This window comes from Schistocerca cancellata, chromosome 9 (assembly GCF_023864275.1).
Source record: "Schistocerca cancellata isolate TAMUIC-IGC-003103 chromosome 9, iqSchCanc2.1, whole genome shotgun sequence".
In the NCBI taxonomy this organism is placed as follows: Eukaryota; Metazoa; Arthropoda; class Insecta; order Orthoptera; family Acrididae; genus Schistocerca; species Schistocerca cancellata.
The window spans coordinates 316,811,197-316,831,273 of record NC_064634.1 but is presented as its reverse complement, the minus strand read 5'-3'; the positions used below and the strand labels follow the sequence as shown (position 1 = coordinate 316,831,273).

At 37.4% G+C, this 20,077-nt stretch overlaps 1 protein-coding gene across 1 annotated transcript in view; it reads right to left on the bottom strand.

Moving 5' to 3' along the window:
- The window catches only part of LOC126101383 (tetratricopeptide repeat protein 28), a 116,660-nt gene that overhangs the window by 45,746 nt on the left and 50,837 nt on the right, over positions 1–20,077 (bottom strand). The window contains exons 15-21 of the mRNA XM_049912049.1: positions 16,560–16,846; positions 11,546–11,823; positions 8,468–8,535; positions 8,268–8,416; positions 4,166–4,325; positions 3,832–4,005; positions 1,337–1,506 (exon numbers count right to left, since the gene is read on the bottom strand). Coding sequence (XP_049768006.1) covers positions 1,337–1,506; positions 3,832–4,005; positions 4,166–4,325; positions 8,268–8,416; positions 8,468–8,535; positions 11,546–11,823; positions 16,560–16,846 — 1,286 coding nt within the window. The remainder of the gene's footprint in view (positions 1–1,336; positions 1,507–3,831; positions 4,006–4,165; positions 4,326–8,267; positions 8,417–8,467; positions 8,536–11,545; positions 11,824–16,559; positions 16,847–20,077) is intronic.

Genomic DNA, 20,077 nt, shown 5'->3' with positions numbered 1-20,077 from the left:
ATTGGACGTTCCAGTGTGCACAGAACTACTCTTCAATAATACTCTTTACAAGATCTTATGACATTGTGCTGCCACAGTGGCTGCAGTTCCTGATAACTGTGAAAGAGAACTTCAAAACTAATCCAAGCTTTCTGATACAAGTTTATTCTGGATACCTATGTTTCAAGATAAATAGTTTTCAAGTGGTCAGTTTCTAGCGAAGACAGCCAGAACCCTGTCTGTCTTCTGTTCCACAAGGCAGCGAGTACCACTGAGAAACTGCAATTAGTTTGGTGCGCTGTTTGTTTTTTGCAATATATGATGTGGCAGTTTTATGGGAGAATTCATGCCCTTTCACATTACATATATTTTTATCATGTGTGCTATGTAAATTAGGATATCAGACTACATTTACTTGACCACGTATGCCATTTCCTGTTCTGCGTGGCCACGAGTGCTGCCGAGAAACTGCACGTATCTGCTGCACTGTTCGGACTTTGTAATATCTTACATGTCAGTTCATTAGAATGATTCATCCCCTTCAGATTATATGTGCTGGTGTCATTTGTCTTGCGTAGGTCAGAAAATCAAATTGTACCTATTAGAGCAACTCATAAGCAGAAACCAACCAGGAGCAAGTGAAAACTGTAGCCCTTTGTGATATTATGAAGAAGAACAGAAAAGATAGTGTTGGCAGCAGTTCTGAAACATGGACAACAGCAAACTGCCATTCTATTATCTGCTCCCACACCCAGGCATACAAGAATGTCCTTAGCCGTCAGGCCCACCCACCTGCTCAGCATATATGAATGCCCGTAGCCATCTGCTTGTTCTATCTACCAGGTGTACATGTATGCCAGTAACCATCTGGGCGCTCTACTTGCAGGCCATACATGTATGCCTGTAGCCACAAAAGGGTTAAGTAACCATTCCTGGCATTCAACTTAGGTGGTTCAGAAAAACCTAAATCATAAAGTCTAAAGGAGGGTTTGAACACTGTTGCTCCCAGTTATGAGCCCAGTGCCTTATCCTTTTAGAATATTTGCACTTCTGAGACTGCCATTCCAGACTCTTTGTCCAACTTAGTTTCAGGAATTGCAGATATGTAATTTTATTTTTCTCAAAAATTTCATTTGTCACTTTTGGACTAAAACAAATTGTTACAAGTAGGTACATGATAAATAGCTCACCTGCTAACACGTAAATATAATATCAGAAAAGTTGACATAGTCATCTAAGGGCAGAATTCTGATTCCAATAAATTGAACTTTTTTATTTTCTTGTTTCGTATGGTGCTGAATGCATACACATGGAAGTTTAACTACAATAAACCTTTGTAACAGACTTGTACTATTACCTTTAGCACAAAGAGAGGGGAGGCAGTCTTCGAATGGAGCCAACAACAGCTGGTAGAGAGCTGCTAGGCAGGACGGCCCCTGCCAAGACTGGTGTGGTGGCTGTCGTGACCGTGTCGAGCCAGGACGTGACGCTGGTCCACTTGCTACACTGCCACCCACGCTGCCAAGGCTAAAAACACAAGTCACAGCAATTAGAAAGGGCTTACCAACATGAGAAATTGGCAATGTCATATAAAACTGTTTGCAAATGATCACAATTATGCTCCCATACTGGTACAAAATATTACATACTGGCACAAAATAGCACTGAAATACTGAGACCTTGTGAAATCTGAACTAAACTGAAAACACCTTAAAATATATTATATGAATGGAAACGATTAGAACCACTATCAAATTAATTTCAAGTTTGTATTTTATGTTTGAGCCAATAACTAGGGACAGGAAAAACTATTTTATTTGGAAAAAATTATTTTATTTTATGGCCAACTTTGTGGCCATGTCTGGAGATCCTGGAATCAATCCTGGACAGAGGTAAGGATTTTTCTTCATTCTGGTCCATCCTGGACAGCCTCGCGGTCCTCTCAGCTTGCTATAGTACTAGGGATCTTTCCCTGGTAAAAGGTGGCCAGGGCAATTGGCCTGTCACCCTCTCCATCCTAATGCCACAGATTTTGTAAGGTTGCACTCAATCTGCATTAAGCTGTCAGGCCAATAGCCTAGTCACAGGACTGCACCATAGACTTTACCTTTTTCTGGCCAATTTCGGTGTTATTTACTTTCTAATGATTTCTTTTTCAAATGGTGTAGGCTCTTTATTTTTGTCTTATTTAAATGTTTTTAGTGTTATGTTGAAAATGAAAATATATATATACATATATATATATTAATATTCCATATCACATTTACATTATTGATAAATAACAAACATTTATCTTCAACCAAATAAATCTAATCAATTAAATAAAAAATAGCTCTGTTACCATATGTAGTTGGATGTTTTTTGAATGACACCATCATCATAAGTTTAAATTTTCTCCCGAAATCTGTCAACACTTCTCCGTAGTGTATATACAGCTACACTGAGTGTGCCTGGACGTGGAAGACAAACTACCTTCAGCACAATAGCAGACATTTGACAATGACACAGTATCTGCTGCCATGGAATGTTACTTTTCACTAGATTCTGAAAGGATCTGTATCCCTTCAGAATACTTACACTGCTGAGACCTGCCATTCCAGACTCCTGAATATATAAAAATTAATCTATTTCACCATTATCAACCTAGGCTTGGAACAATGGCTTACGGGTTTGAATGCAGTTTTGGATCTGTGGTCAAAAAAGTTGCTAGCCAAATTTGAAGGTACAACCCAGTGTACTTCATTCTTCACTTCACCTTTGCTTGATGTAATTGTCTCTCCATGTTTTTCAAAACCATGCTGATTCATCACCAAAAATTTCTGTTCCCTACAATATTGAAACCATTTTCAAATTCTTTAGACTTTGAAATAGAGATAAGTCTTATCTACCAACATGATGTTTCTCATTAACTTTGCACAACAAATCTTAACAAAAATCATGTGTTTTGGAGAGATCTTTGACTTGATGTATCAATTAAAGTACACATATTCACAGGAAACACAAACACACACAAATATTCACAAACATATAAATAAATATGGTACCTGCTCACTCAAGTGGCTGATAGAAGCAAACCAAGTAAATACTATACTGATTGTTTAATTTAGTATTTTTTGTATTTGCACTGTGAATTATACAATTTAATCGATGCACAGCACAAATACCTCCAAAACAGGTCACTTTTGATATGATTTGTTGTGGGAAATGTGATGTTGGCAAACAAAAGTTGCTAGCAAAATGGATCTCTTCTGAAGCAGGGTGTTTTCATCTGACATCACTTCCAGGCAATCAGTTCTTCACACAAGAAATTAAACTTCTTTCTTTGTTACACACTAAATTCAATCTTATGAAAGAAGTTAAGAACCAATTTCAACATTAAATAACTATTGATTATTCAAATTAATAAACCGTTGCCTTAAAATTTAAAGCAGTTTAAAAAGGACATAAAAACTGCTAATTACATGTTATGTTGTTAAAAGCAGCAGATTTTGCATTATTGTTTATGTGAATTAATTAGGGTGCATTATATGTTGCAACGAAATTCTTTAATTTTACTGACACCTATGCAATGTTGCCACTAAACCATTTCTCTGTAATATTCTTTTCCCTTTTTTCTTTTTCCAACAGGACTAAATATGTGAAGATGGTTGAGTCATGGCTAGATTTTCAGTTATTAAGAGAACAGATTATGAAAGACAATGGCCTGGGTTCCAACCCAGCACACAGTTTGAGCTTTTCAGGAAGGTGCACAACGGTGAAAACTCTGGTGCAGAAGTAAAGATTCTCTCTTGCTGGTTGGCAATATCAATAAAATGCGATTAACTTTGATCAGAATACATGAGCACTGGTTACCTGAAAAGACTGCTAAGACTGTAGTTGCTGGAATTGAAGAGATGGTTACGATTAACCATACGCAGGAAGCCAGTTCGATCAGCATCCTGATTTAGGCGATCACCAAGTTCTTCCAAGTGCTGTGACCAAATATCTGAAGCATCGGCATCCATATCGCCCATGATGCCTCGTCCCCTGCGCACATAATTTTATTGTAAAAACATGCAATAATATATGACACTGTATTAATTAATATTTTTTTCTGTGCCATCTCACCAATTTTTAGGACCACATACACATTGAAAATTCATGCCCCAATTTCATCAGAAAGAAAATAAATGTACCACTACAGTACCTGGACATCGTGTGTAGTTCCACGCCCAAGCTGTCTCGAACACTTTGTATATAATGCTCCAGCAGAGAGCCTGATGTCGCCAGGAGTTCCTCTCCATTAGCTTCTTGCTCTCGTTCAGCCTCAACCTCACTAACAGCCACTTCATGGAATCTTACCACACCTAAAAATAAATACTTACATTACTTACAATACTTACAATTCAGGCCACTCTTTCACTGTAAAATTTTAACAATCAATTTGGAGCTCCTGGGAACAAAAAGACAGCAAACAGTACAGATAATTAAATGAGACCATTGCAGGAGCACACCAGCTGTAAACATCATGCTCTGCAGAGTGATTTGTGAAACTTCAGTGCATTACATACAGCACAAGCACACTCTCAACTGTCCAGCCTATCATCATCATCATCATCATCATCATCATCATTTAAGACTGATTATGGCTTTCCGTGTTCAGTCTGGAGCATAGTCCCCCTTATAAATTCCTCCATGATCCCCTATTCAGTGCGAACATTGGTTGGTGCCTCTTCTGATGTTAAGCCCATTACTTCAAAATCATTCTTAACCGAATCCAGGTACCTTCTCCTTGGTCTACTCCGATTCCTCCTACCCTCTAATGCTGAACCCATGAGTCTCTTGGGTAAACTGGCTTCTCCCATGCGTGTAACATGACCCCACCATCTAAGCCTGTTCGCCCTGACTGCTACATCTATAGAGTTAATTCCCAGTTTTTCTTTGATTTCCTCATTGTGGACACCCTCCTGCCATTGTTCCCATCTACTAGTACCTGAATCATCCTAGCTACTTTCATATCTGTAACTTCAACCTTATTGATAAGGTAGTCTGAATCCACTCAGCCTAATGTGGCTGAAAATCAAGCCAGATAACAAAGAAGCCTGAGAGGCTGGAGTTCCATAAATTTTATCTTCCAACCCCAGCTGACTATTCAAAACATGTTTTTTTTTTACACAAAAGCCTACTTCCACTAACATTTTCTGACTGCTTACGTAATACTTGCTGGATATAACTGTTATTATGTACATACTACACCCTCCAAAATGATCTACACTGAAAAGAATGAATATATGATCACGCACATGGAAAGTCAGGTCTAACAAAAAAGATGAAAGTTCCAGGTCTGAGGTTTTTAAAAAGTCTTTGATATATAACTGTTTCCCTCCTTTAGCTCTCTTCCGTGCTGCAATATTCCTTCCCTTATGCAAACAGGTGACATCAACTGGCATTCTTTCCTCCTCTTCACAAATGTACTGCAGTGCTGCCTCAGTCATCTTGAATCCTTCAAAATATGGGATGAGATTTCTCCTCTCATCTAAGTTTGCCTCCTCCTTGTATCTTACTTGCTGCTGCATCACCATTTCCACAATATCGTTGTCATTTAGTTCATCAACTTCATTATTTGCTATCATTCTGTGATTTCATCAGCATCAACATTCTCGCAGTCCAGTACATTTTTGAGCAATGAAACAACATTATTTCCATCTTTGACTTACGTTTCACACATAAATGTAAAGTTAAAACACCCATCTTAATGGTCTAAAAGCATTTTCCAAGACTTTATAAGTGATATGTATATAATCTCTTTCCACACTTCAACCAACCACCTTATGACATCTAGCAAGTTGGTCCTCTTCAGAATGGTTACATATTCTTCATTATTATCAATCGCTCATATCAATGAACTTAAAAGTATTATGAAAAGAATAGATTGCTACACACCATATAGTGGAAATGTTGAGTTGCAGACAGGCACAACAAAAAGACTGTTAAACAATTAAACTTTTGGCCAAAAAGCCTTCTTCTGACTTAGACAAAACAAACACAAACACAACCACACACACACACACACACACACACACACACACACACACACACACACACACATACAAACTCATGCAAATACAACTCGCACCCACAACCACTGTATCTGGCTGCCAGGGCCAGATTGGCGGCGATTCTCAATCTTCCAGATTTTCAAAAGTTCTAGGTTTTTGTGATTTCCCTATTAAGGTGAAACTAAGTTTGTCGAAGCCAGCTGCATTAATTCAAATCATGATGGAAACTTGTTCCTTACTTTTCTTGTATCCGGGTGCCATAGATTTCATTTTTGACGCTTGCATTTTTGTAGGAAGCATCTTGTAATTTAAACCACTCTCATCACAACTTTTGAACTGTTCAACGGAAATTTCCTTCTCATGAATTAACTACAGAAGACAGTCTTTATACAATGGCACAGCCTCTTTATCAGTGCAAGAAACCCCTGTACCAATGATAATCTGGTGAATACCAAATTGGTTTTCCCACCAATCAACCATCCATGACTGGCAGTAAATTCTGAATTTTCTTCTGTTTGCCGCTGAAACTGTAGATCTTTTTCCCACAATATCGGTGCAGTGCTGGGCAAAATTTTCCTCCTAAATGTGCATGTCACAAAAATAAAGCTTCTTCAGCTTCTTTATGCTTATCTTTCAACACTGTTTCCTTTACTTGTATTGCACTTCCACTAGCTTGAGAAGCACACCACTTTCCAATTTCTGCTTAATTTTTCTTCCAGTCTCCAATATTATTTTTTCCTACCCTAACTCCAAAGCAACAGTTCTGGTAGCTACCCCAGAATCCAGTCGCATTACAGCACATACTTTCTGATCTACAGTTATTAAAAGTTTTTCTCGTGTAATACCTATTTTGGACTCTTTAACTGAAACAAAAAGGATTGCACAAAACAACAACTTAACAATGCATGCACTTTGGTTGTCCCACAACTGAAAAAACAAAATCTACAGGGTTGCCAACAACTGTTTGTGAGTGCTGGGAAAGGGCTTTGGTTCCAGTAATTTATTCAGTATTAACAATACAGTATGTGCCTTATAGCTGTGACTCCAGAGGTGCTAGAAGTGCAGAAGATTCATAAGACATTTTGAAAGACCACATAGCATTGTAGCCAGTACCTGCTCGCTAAAGCTCTGGAAAAGTACAGTACGTACAATAAATTAATCCTCATTTTATTGTGGAGAAATATTATCATGATATTAACTAAGTAGGCTCAGTTAAGCAGGCTGGACTGTAAGAAGGTCAGATAGTCATGAGCCAGATGGTCGAATCAAGCCTATAGCAGTCACCGTCGCTGTGTCGTCAGCCTTGCCACCAGAAGAAGGTGCATTGCTGTAAACAGCACTGCCACCATGGCAATGACTCACTTTTGCAAATCATGTGCCTTCTGCCAGACAAGTATTTAGGTCTCTGCTTGACTGCTCTACAGCCAGCTCACACTCCAAGCTTTATGACATCCTCAGTCAGACTTCTTTTGTCAGGTGCACTCTATGCTCTGGGCTCTATGCCAGGCATTTCCAAAGGTCCATATATAACAGGAGTTCTTTTGCTGAGCGCACTCTGCCTCCTCGCTCTTACCAGCCACCCCTACAAGTCCATCAGACACTATCCCAAGGATTTCGTCTACATATGAACATTACAGTGAAATACCAGCAATTACTGCTTCATTGATCAACCATCAGACTGAACTGAGTAGTGCAGACTCACATTTCAAGAAACTGTCATTGTGTCTGTTTACTGAACTCAGTAAAATTCCATTGTTAATAGTCAGATGGGTACATCAATCGTAGAATGTTGACCCCCTCAGTAACAAACTCTACAACGTGCTCGTTAAATTCAAAGACAATATGTTAAATACAACAAGATGAAACAATTTATATAGTAAACTGCAGATTCTAGTGGCACAAATGGAACAATTGTTACTAACACATGGTGCAGTTGACAGAACAACAGCTAATGTGATTATAAAATCTTTACTAAACTGAAGGTTAGCATTTTCTTCTGCTGTCCTTTCATTTAGGAACACATTTAATACCCAAATCAAGGTGTTCTGCAGTGGATCTGGCCCAGTTCCTTAATAACAAAAGTGCAGAGTCTTGACCACAGTGCCATGTTTGGCCATTTCAGAGATTAAATATCTTTCTCAGGTTTCTTGTGTTTACTTTACTGGACATATTACACAACACAAAAAAATTGTCCAGATGTCATACTTAAACATGCATCTGTTTATGTAATAAAAAGTTCTGTTCACTTGCCTTTTGTTGGCACAATGAGCCAAGAGTAGAGGTAGCCTGCAGCCAAGCTGTAGTAGAGCACAGACGCCTTTTGCCTGTTGACTATCTCCAGTAGCTGCTCGACAGAATTGGGGGTGTTGTCATCGAGGCGGGGAGCCGGGGCAGAGCCACTGTGGTGGCAGGGGTCAGCAGCCTGCCTCTCCAGCAGCAGGTCCACCAACGCTCGTGTCCGCCCCCTCTCTGCGACTAGAAGTGCCTCCTCCTGGCGCCCGAGACCCACCAACACTCGCTAAAATCAAAAATACTTTTTTATCAGTGATAAGACGTTGTGTGTGTGTGTGTGTGTGTGTGTGTGTGTGTGTGTGTGTGTGTGTGGGCGCGCGCAAGCGTGTGCACATGTTCGTTTTGTGCTTTGTGAGATGCTGCAGAGATCAGATTGAGGCAAGAATTCATAACACTACTGCCACAATGTAAGTGCAATATTTAATTTATTTACTACCTATTTACTTAGTTTCACTTCATAAATACAACTAACTTTTTTATCAATCCTTAGCTGTTTTCACTTCTGTACATTTAACCCCGCATTCCAAAAATCAACAGTGCCAATTTTTCAAACAGAAATATTAATGGTTTCTTCATTTACAAATATTTTCCCTACTCACAATTAATATAATATTTATTAATATGCAAGTCAAAGAGTAACATGAGATAAATTACAGAAATCAAGGAAAAAATGAGTAATCTACAAATTAAAATAGAAGAATTAAGGATCAAAACAGAGCAAATCAACAAACTGAAAAGACAAATGAAACAGATTACAGATAAAGATTAACAAACATTGAGAAGGATGATTTTTTTGAGGAAAAAAGAAAAAAGAAAAGATAGTAATGGGCTGAGAGAATGAAGGAATGAAGAAATCCTGCAACAGGTAACTGAAAACCAGTTTGTATAGAATTGACTAAAGTGGTCGGTCAACCATGAAGTTTAAATCAATATATATAGTAAAGGTAAGTGTAGTGTGTCTGCGCATGTGGCAAAAACTTCGCAACAGATTTTTGCAGCCCCAAGGGTGTAATACAGTGTGGTAACCCTCCATTCCCCATCCATGAGGAAGGTATTGTTTTAGAATTGCAGGGGTTAGTTGTGAAGGTATGGGTGTTTAAAGATGGGATATGTTTGTAATGAAATAATAAATGCAAATGTGGTTTGTCCATGCATGCTACTATAATTCTCCCACACACTACACCATGGGGGTATATTATACTGTAGCTCCCCACCCCCAGGCATGAAGAACGTTTGGTTTGGAACTGGAGAGGCAGGGTTCAAAATATGGATGCCTAAACAGGGCATCACAACAATGGACTTCTTATGGGAAGATGGTGAAGCAGTTTGAAATCAAGTGTCGAAGTGGCCGAGACTGGCCAGAATGTTCCTTCTAGAATATTCAAGAATGTTGCAGAATGTGTCAGAATTTTATAGAAACTCCTTGAAAATTTGAGAATGATCTAGATCTCCAAGATAATCCAGAATTAATGGGAGGTGCATTACTTACACATTCTGAACATTTTCAACAAACACTTACAGTGTTTCCAAAATCAACCCCAGCAGATGAAATTGATGCATGTTTGAAGAAATCATTTCTTTGGTCTTGAGTGAGGAAAAGACAATTAAGAAAAAATATTTACATCTACATGGATACTCTGCAAATTACATTTAAGTGTGTGGGAGAGGGTATATGAGACTTTAATTTGCCATGACAAAGAAGCAAAACATTTTGTTGAAAAACTCTGTACAAATTAGTGAAGGCACTCACCCAATTGACTATGTGACTGTCCAAATTGAATTTACAAAAGTTTTATGTAGCATTGTCAACAGTCCAAATGAATTAATATGTAAACTTTTTCCAAACACTGTTCAAAATTACCCAAGTAGGTTATTTGAAAGAGCCAATTAAGCAGTAAAAAAGTAATTGACAATATTAATTTAAAAATTCAAAACATGAAGTGAACATGAACATTTATCAAACAATGTAATAGCAGCAAAAATAATACCAGGAAAAGATAAAGCAAAGACAGCATTTATTCCGAGGCTTCTGCTCATTCACCTGTTGTATACTATAGTAGTTGTGCAGTGTTAGCTGTTGTGTTTCTGGAGATGTGAGTGTTTGAAGTGGTTGCTATACTTTGTGGTGGTCACCAGGACATCTCTCGTGTATATTTTGGAATAATTTTGATGTTCTATAAAGATGTGATTAGCATAGTAGTTCATTTCAAATTACAGTATTGCTCAACACTTCAGTGGATTTAAGTGTACAAAAGAGCATTTTTGAGCATTCAAGAGTTCTATTTGGTGTGTCATACTAACATTTTTATGATTATTTGAATGTTCATTTTTACTATGTTCACAGAATGTTCACAGAAAACAAATGAAAATAAAACTCATGCAAAGTTTTTTTTTCAGCTAGTAAAATAAATAAATGCAAGTCAGTGCAATATTGACTTTTCTAATGAGATTCAGTGACTTATTTTACTGTCAAAGAAAGTGAACAAAGTTACTCTAGTATCTCCAATAGGTTCAGAAGTACCTCAAAACTATTGAATTATCATTTTACACAACCAGTTACAATTTTGCTAATGAAGGGAATTTTTCTCATATTTCACATGCATCAGGAACGTTATCTTTGTTCACACAACAACATAATTTCGCTCACATGATATAAGAGGTTTGTAATTGTTGAATTAAAGCTTTTCCTCTGAATAACATGTGCATACAACATGATACTGTTTTACCTATCACTGACCCATAACACTTCTTGAACATCTGTTTCCTATCTACCTTCCACTAACATGTTTCCTTGATAGTATATTTGGTCCCACTGCCCACTATTGTTGCCAAACATTTTTACTGTTGTACATTCCATAGATAAAGTTATTTCCTTTGTTCTGTTTACTGATTTCTTCTACTACTATTATTACTATTGCATTCAGATTCTCACTGAATCTTTAACTGTCAGCAGTCAGTTTCTGAATAACATAATGTTCTATACACTCTTGTACGAAATATTTTACCCTCCCCCTTGTAACCTCAAACATCTTTCTACATTTATTCTTCATTTCATTTCCAGTAGCTCCTAAAGTCAAAAGCCACTTGTATATGAATCTCAGTACATAGGCTGCTCATTTATGCGAATAAATTTGTACATTAGTAACATCCAAAGCAAATTAGACTGTTCCTACTTTTTTTGTTATTTTACACTGTGAATTGTCCCACTTAGCCCAAGAGCACAAACGTTTACAAACCTGGAGAGCCTGGTATGAAGCTGTCTGGAGGTCATAAAGTGAGAGCTTGTAGTCGGGAGAGCCCCGCGCCTCCCTGCGGATGGTTTCGAGCAGAGCCGCTGCCCTTTCCAGCTGGCTCTGACTTCCTTCGAGGTCCCCGTGCCCCCACAGTGCGAGACCAAGCCTGTGCCTTATGCGAGCCTCCTCTTCCCGACGACCAAGGTGTTCTGCTATCTGCAGACCCTGCTGCAAGTATGCTACTGCTTGGCTTGTATTGCCAAGAGCATGATGTATTCGACCTGAATTAAGCACAATATTCACTAAATACATGAGGATGGTTTGTGCACAGCAACAGTAAAATATATACTTAGAAAATAAATGATTATATGTTACTTTAATTACAATTTTCACAATGGAAATACAGTCAAACCTGTTTATAACAATGTGGAAAGGACAGATGGTTTATAGTTGCTATAGCCCATAGTTGCACAAACCAGATTTTTGCTCTGCTTTTTGATTAAAAATTCTGTGTGTGTAAATTTTATGCTGCCATAGAGTTAACCCTTCAAAAAGTAGCAGAAATACAATAAACACACAGTAATTACTATACAGTATTTGTGGAGAGGGACTGAAGACGAATTTTTCTTATGTTTATGCAATACATACAGCTATAAAATGCCAGTAAAATGTAAAATCTTATAATAAGTGTAGAAAGAAGTAGCAACAACATAAGCTGTTCAATAATGTCGAACACAGTCCTGGATAATGAATGAGATAAAATGTTGAGCACGTTTAAAACTTGCTGTTAAGTACTGTATAGTGTAACAATCATGACACTCCATCATTCCAGTTACTGTATTATAAAATTTAATCAACAGTACCAAAATGAAAAGACAGTATTTTGCACATAAATTATATGAAGGTCTGCATTTTCTCCTATGTCTCTCTTTAAAATGTTCTACAAATGTAATGCAGTGTACCTGACACACTGAAAACATCTAACACACTTAACCACAAAACATCAATAACGAATACACTATTATTCCATTTCTGTACTTTGAAAAATTTCACATATTGGAGTTTAAGTTCTAGTAGTCTAAGATTACAGCAGGAATAATGTTATTAAGTTCTTTAACCAGTTATTCAGCTTTCAAGTGCAGTGCTGTAACACATAGTACAGTGTACTGTACTACTTAAGGTAATCAGTTATATTTGTTTGCTTTTTGTATCTAAGCTGTACGTATGCATTTTGCATTTGACAATGTATTCGGTTTGGTATCTGATTTGAAACCAACACTCTGCAGAAAACAAGAGTTTGAAAATAAGTGTTACATTGTTGCTAGTAATCCCAAAGTACATGTTGTTATGGTCTTCAGACCAGAGACTAGTTTGATGCAGCTCCCCATGCTACTCTATCCTGTGCAGGCCTCTTCATCTCCGAATAACTACTGCAACCTACATCCTTCTGAATCTGCTTAGTGTATTCATCTCTTGGTCTCCCTCTATGATTTTTACCCTTGATGCTTCCCTCCAATATTAAATTGGTGATCCCTTGATGCCTCAGAATGTGTCCCACCAACCGATCCCTTCTCCTAGTCAAATTGTGCCACAAATTCCTCTTCTCCCCAGTTCTATTCAGTACCTCCTCACTAGTTATGTGATCCACCCATCTAATCTTCAGCATTCTTCTGTAGCACCACATTTCGAAAGCTTGTATTTTCTTCTTGTCTACACTGTTTATTGACAATGTTTCACTTCCATACATGACTATATAACAAACAAAAATGAACACTGGATGTTACAGCCAATATATTTCTCCAACAATGGAATAAAAATAAATCATTTTATACGATAAGTCCCAATATGCGATGTCACACTAAGCAATTTTTTAAACACAGCACTTACATAAGATTTAGACAGGACCATTAGATTTCACTGTTATAGCCAATATGTTATTAAAAGTGCTGTCGCTTTTAACAGTACCGACTATATAGTGTAATCCCACTTTCATGTTCCCAGCATCAATATTATCCTGCTGTCCACATTTTTTATTGCTCCCTTGAAATTTTCTATGTTCAAAATGCTGATGTGCAATAGCTTTTGCATGCCATAATTAAAAACCCCACCTTTTACTCTTAATGAAACAATGTTCATGGAGAGAAACTAAAGAACTATGCGACTGTCATAAAATGACATTCACAAGGCTTTGGCTTTGAAGCATTGTTTACAAACATTACACAGTTAATTTTCTTAAACACGGGACTTGATAGTTCTGAAGCAAGAAGTCATTAAATGTCTGAACAGTTTTTGCCACGAGTGCTTTTTCTTCTAACGATGCTGACCTAACAATGAGTATATTGTGAGTGGTGTTGTTTGAAGTTGTGTTATTGAATGAAGTGTTGGGAAGGGCTAAACTAAAGTATTAGTTTGAATGAATGGAAATTCACAAGGATAAACAGGAGCATTCATAATGCCTCTTCCAGATAATATATTATGGTAAATCCACAGTTCCTACTACCTTCCACCATCTGCTGCACTCCAGATTGGTTCGCTGTGCCAGCTGCACAAATAACTTTGTTGCACCAGTACACTCAAAAGTTACTTAATGCACTGAGCCGTGGCTAACCATGACTGTGGGGACCAACACCAGGTGCTACACCATCAGCTTCCAGTGCAAGTCTACAAACCAGCTGTGTGCGCTAACTCAGAACCAAGCCACCAATGCTGGTGACGTCTACGCTTGCCTACATCTAGGCCAATGCACAGCTTCCAGGATCAGTTTACGCTGTGCTGTTAACTATTAGATATTATGCTGCCCTCGAGATTTGGACATGTTGTTATGCTAAACAGCTTTTGTATCACCTCCTGGTGTAGTTCTACATCATTATAAGTTGTGCTGTCATAGCCGTATCAAATAAACAAATTCAAAAGCTAGTGTTTGTTTGTGTTGTGTGCCACAACATATACAAACTAGTTGCAGACTATTGCAGATTAGGCACAATTTAGGAAAAATGTATGAACTACATGGAATACTATTTTGTAAAATAATGCAATAACTTTGGCTTGCAGGGAGTTGTTATCAAATAGTGTATGACGTGTGTTCCGTTTTGGAAAATGTAACACTTTCCAAGTTGGAGGCTAGCTTTGGACCTAATAGAACAGCTTAAGTCACTATGAGTGAAACGAACATCAAGTCTATTTAAATACAATCAGGATAGTCACACACACTCTTGGTACTGCTTACGGAATACATCCTGATTTACGAACTGATGGTTACGTTGGGACATGTGCAGAGAAGAGGGGAGAACTATGTGGGGAGAAGAATTATAGACCTGGAAATCGAAGGACCAAGGAGACGAGGAAGACTGAAACTGTGATGGAAAGACAAGGTAGCAGGGGACCTGCGGGGGGAAGGATGGTTTAGAGAAGAAGCACTGGATAGGCATTTAAGGAAGAGAAGGATCCAGCAAAGCAACACCAACCCAACATGATGGGGGAAAGGTTGAGATGATGATGATGGTTACGTTGGGACCTTGTGGAACAGCAAAAATTTAACTGCACATTCTATGCTACATCATGTGCACTAGAAGTACAAGTATATTTCATTATGCTGCCATGTTTCTACATAGAGCTAGTCTCATGGTGGCATTCATGCAACACAATTCTATCACTGGGTCCACCATATCATGTAATGATCAACATTGCCTGTCGCTAACTGCTGTTCCACATTTTACATATTTTTTCTTAAAAATCATTTGTAGCATATAACATAGCAACTTTTATCATGTGAAGTTAGATGTATTTCCTGTCTACAGTTTGGTCCATGTATATGCATGCAACATGTGTCTGGGTCCTGTAATCACTTTCAGAGGTCTACTAAATATTTGATTGGGACATCACAACTTTTGGAAGTATTAATAAACTAGAAAACCAGGAGAAATTAAAATAAATATAAGTTTTTGTAAAGAAATGTGAAATATCAATGTGTTCAAGAAATGTAAAACTTATGTAAGACCACAGTTTCAAATTAAAAGTCAGTTGAGTTAATAAAATTACTTATTATTTGCTTTATGAAGTATGTGCTTAAAAATTATTCCCACCATTTACATTTTCTTGTAACTTACACAATTTTTAAAATCCGTTAAAGGTGCAAAAGGAAATTTTCACAATGGTATTTGAATTTAATAGAGCATTAATGCGCAGTACTATGTCTGACACTTACTTCTCAATACACCTCTGACATCAGCAAAATTTCCATTTACATACTCACTAGTCCCAAGAAAAACTAAGAAATACTGTTACTTCTGTTACTGTAATTATTTTTATTTTACTATCTCTTCAGCCCCGTGGCAGAGAACATTTCCAACATAGCTGATAAAGGAATTGTAACACTACTTGTATTATTTTGCCATAATCAATTAATCAGAAATTTTTCATAATGTATTGAACAACAAAAAATCCAGGATGGAATACTGACAATATTATGGAAAGGATAGATTGGTATTCACTTTATAGTGGAACTGTTGAGTCACAGACAGGCACAGTGGTTTTGTTGTGCCCATCTGTGACTCAGAATTTCCACTATATGGTGAGTAGCAATCTATCCTTTTCATAATATTGACAAAATGTACTGACATTTATATCAACTGCCAGATTTGTATTCACAAATCTTATTTTCTGTTCCCAATATAGATTCAAATATAGAACACTTCATTTTAGTGACTGCGAAGTCAACAGAATTTTTGAAGTAAAACATACAGCGAAAACTGCTAATAACTAGTATTATATATGTAATGAAAATAAGGACAAGAGAAAAAATCCAAACAGGAGCATTATAGCTGTTTCTATTTATGCTGATGATCACTGACCATGTGATGCAATTTGGAAATAGAGCATTTATGCCACAAGAGTACCAAATTTGATCAGCTTTCTTGCTCCTACATAAATCAATAACAGTGTCTTAAAAATTTTGATGGTACAACTAAACCACAAAACAGTGTCAAAATAATATTGACAATATGGTTGTCTCACGTACCTAGACTGCTGTATGCCATTGTCTTGGCAAGCTTGTCATTTGTTTGTGCAGCAATGGATAAATGCTGCTCCTGATATCGAACAGCTTCTTCAAAGTTGCCAAGTGATTCATGCACTGTTCCCAGATTTCCACAGGCACGCCCCTGTAGTGCCGCCAGTCCTAGCTCTTCCGCAGTGTCCAGGTCAGCCTGGTGATACCTGAGTGCTGTTGCATATTCTCCCATCTGCTGGTAGACAGTACCCAACCCACATGCAGCGTCTGCCTCTGCCACCTTGTCTTTCAGTTCCCTGTTATGATGTAACATAGGATGTTGATTAAACATAATCACATAACAAAGATCCATGAACACTGGTAACCTTCTTAACTATGTTAGAACTCATAAAAATTTCAAAGAAGTGTAATTTTTTCCATTAAATACTAACCTAAAATGTAGAAAAAGTTTTGTAAGACACATCTATTGAACAACACTGACAAAACAACACCCCTGAATAAGACTATTACAGCTGATGTCTGCCAAGTATTAGCTAAAATCAAATGTATCACTGTTTTTGTTTACTTTTTAACAGGCAGTTATGAGTGTCGTTAGCTCACTTCTTTTCAGAAATATGAGTAATTGGCATATATGATTAAAAATCAGTGTGATATCTTTTTAAAGTGAAGGAAACTAAATGTACAATACAATGTTTATACACTGTGGTAAAGGATTTCATCAGTTCTTAAAGATCACAGATACATAACAGCAACTAAAAACATGTCAAAGGTACAAGGAAATCGAGCTATTTTCCAGCATGCTACGATCACAAGTTATATGTCAAAAGATATGTTTTTAAGAGATCTTTCCTTTTCACTCACCCAGATTAAAGCAAAAATTGATGAATATTGTCAATTAAACTGAAAACTGAAGTATGGTAAAAGGCGTTGGAATATAACATGTAGAGGTGCATTTTCCTTCTATAGTCAATGCCAAGCAGCCTACTCTGGTAATGTGAGTGTAGTGATATCTAGTGTATTGTCAACATCCAGCAAGCAGGCTCATTTTACTTGTGTGGATAGAGTATGTTTCACACTACTTTTTATAGTAACTGATGTAATCATTTCATTGTGACACTGTAGAGGCAACCAGAAATAAGGCTGTCAATTTGTTGATCACTATAGTGCTGAGTTGATGTTTATGGATGTGTTAGTGATTGGAAGAATCTCAGTTGTATCAAGAACTCTTTAGGGGAATGTGTGTGTGTGTGTGTGTGTGTGTGTGTGTGTGTGTGTTTGCACAATGTGTGAAATATTTGTGACAAGGAAGAATATGAATTTCATTGCTCATCATTTTCACTTACAGCAATTTATGCTGTCATCTTAGGTTCCTACCTAACCACACACTAAGAAATAACTACATATTCAGAAATGAACAGTCAAATATTTATTTCCTCCTTTGTTCTCTAATCAGATGGAAAAGTTAAATAAGATTGAATATTGTAGAACATACTTGTGTTATGTTCATAACAAAGTCCCAGAATGTGTTAACAATGCTAAGATGGAAAAAATGTTAGTGTTTAGCATGATGCAAACTTACCACCTCTAATTCTGTAAACTACAACGTTATCTATTGCGCTACAGATAAATCTCGATTATCATAATATCTTTGATGCTTTATTAATTGACATTTGATGATAAGGGTGATGTGTTTGTGATACATTTTCAATGCAGCACTGCTTTTAAATGGTATACTTTGACGCATGCACTACAAAGGAAATGAATAATCGAAATTCACGAAGTTCACACAGGTGTCATTCACAGAAGCTCACAACTACCTATAGCTGAAAATCCATTAGTGATGTCACAACTGCAACAAGTAGGGTGAAGGCTACTCAACCCTCCATTATGTATTTTAGTGTGGTGGGGTGCTGCGTTGGGTGTTGGGTGATGTAACAAGTCGCCAGCCAACAAGAGTTCGCTAGCCGGAAATGGCCGATGTTCCCTTGATTCTGACCAAACATGTTCTTCAAGACTCGGTGTTTGAATTTAAAAGGTTGATAAAAGAATACTGCTGCTGAATTTAGTACATCAGTACATGCAAAAAGACAAGGCTGACTTGTAAGTGGCACAAGAAAAGGTGGCAGCTTCGCCTCTTTGTCAAGTATTGGCTCGGTCCAGAACACTTCGCCTCGACTGTCCTGTTTCTCCACTGCTGCCGCAACCTAGCAGTAGTTGTATCACAATTGCGTGGTGAGTCTTAACGTTGCAAGTTGTGTTGGCAATGCTGATCATTGATTACGTCAGCATTACCTCTCTCCCATCTCCCCTCTCTGAAAAGGCCTAAAATATTCCCTAACTCTGCCACCACCTGTGGCGTGAACCATTTGCCTTTTGTGCTACTTATAGCTCATTGAGTCAATCAAAGTCAATAAGAAGAAAACAGGACAAAGTCTAATGAGATGTCGAGTGAGAACATAGAATCGAGGTACACCTTACTAGGAAGAAACACAAAACTGGGGAATTTTCGGTGATCATTCGTGCTCTCTGTATATGTTCAATATCTTCTGTTAGTCCTATCTAATAAGGGTCCCACACACTTGACCAGTGTTCTAGAACCGATTACACGAGTCATTTGTAAACAATCTTCTTTGTCAACTGATTGCACTTCTCCAGTATTCTACCAATCAACCAAAGGCTCACACCTATGTGATCATTCCATTTCATAACCCTACAAAGTGTTACACTCAGGTATTGTATGAGTTGGCTGATTCAAACAGTGACTCACCGATATTAAAGTCACAGGATACTATGTTTTTCATTTTGTAAAGAGCACAATTTTACATTTCTGAACATTTAAAACAAGTTACCAATTGTTGGATCACTTTTAAATATTATCAAGATCTGACTGAATATTTATGCATCTTCTTTCAGACAGTATTTCATCATAGATAACTGCATCATCTGCAAAAAGTCTGAAGTTACTATTAATATTGTCTGCAAGATCATTAATATACAACATGAACAGCTTGGGTCCCAACACACTTCCCTGGGGCACACGTGAAGTTACTTCTACATATGACGATGACTCTCCATCCACGATAACATGCTGTGTCCCCCCTATCAAAAAGTCCTCAATCCAGTCACAAAATTCACTTGAGACACCATATGATCATACTTTCGACAATAAGTGCAGGTAATCTGAGTTTTATTTTGCATTTATCCTAAGTGACATGCCAATATTGTTTTTATTGTTTCAAAAATGCTTGTCTTAATGCTTGTTCACCAGTCATTTAGTTCACCATGTCATTTAATTGAAGCTTCCAGTAGTATTTTCATGCTATTATCAATTAACAGTAAACAATATGTATAAATTCTCAGGTGATCATAAGTCACTATCCATGATGCAAAAAGGCAAATGAAGCTGTGCTATACATATTTTACATTTTCTTCACATATGCAATACTCATGGCTCATTACATTGTTTATATATTTTTCTGTCACTTTTTAATCCTATATCTGGAAAAGCGTGACTTAATATGCTATGA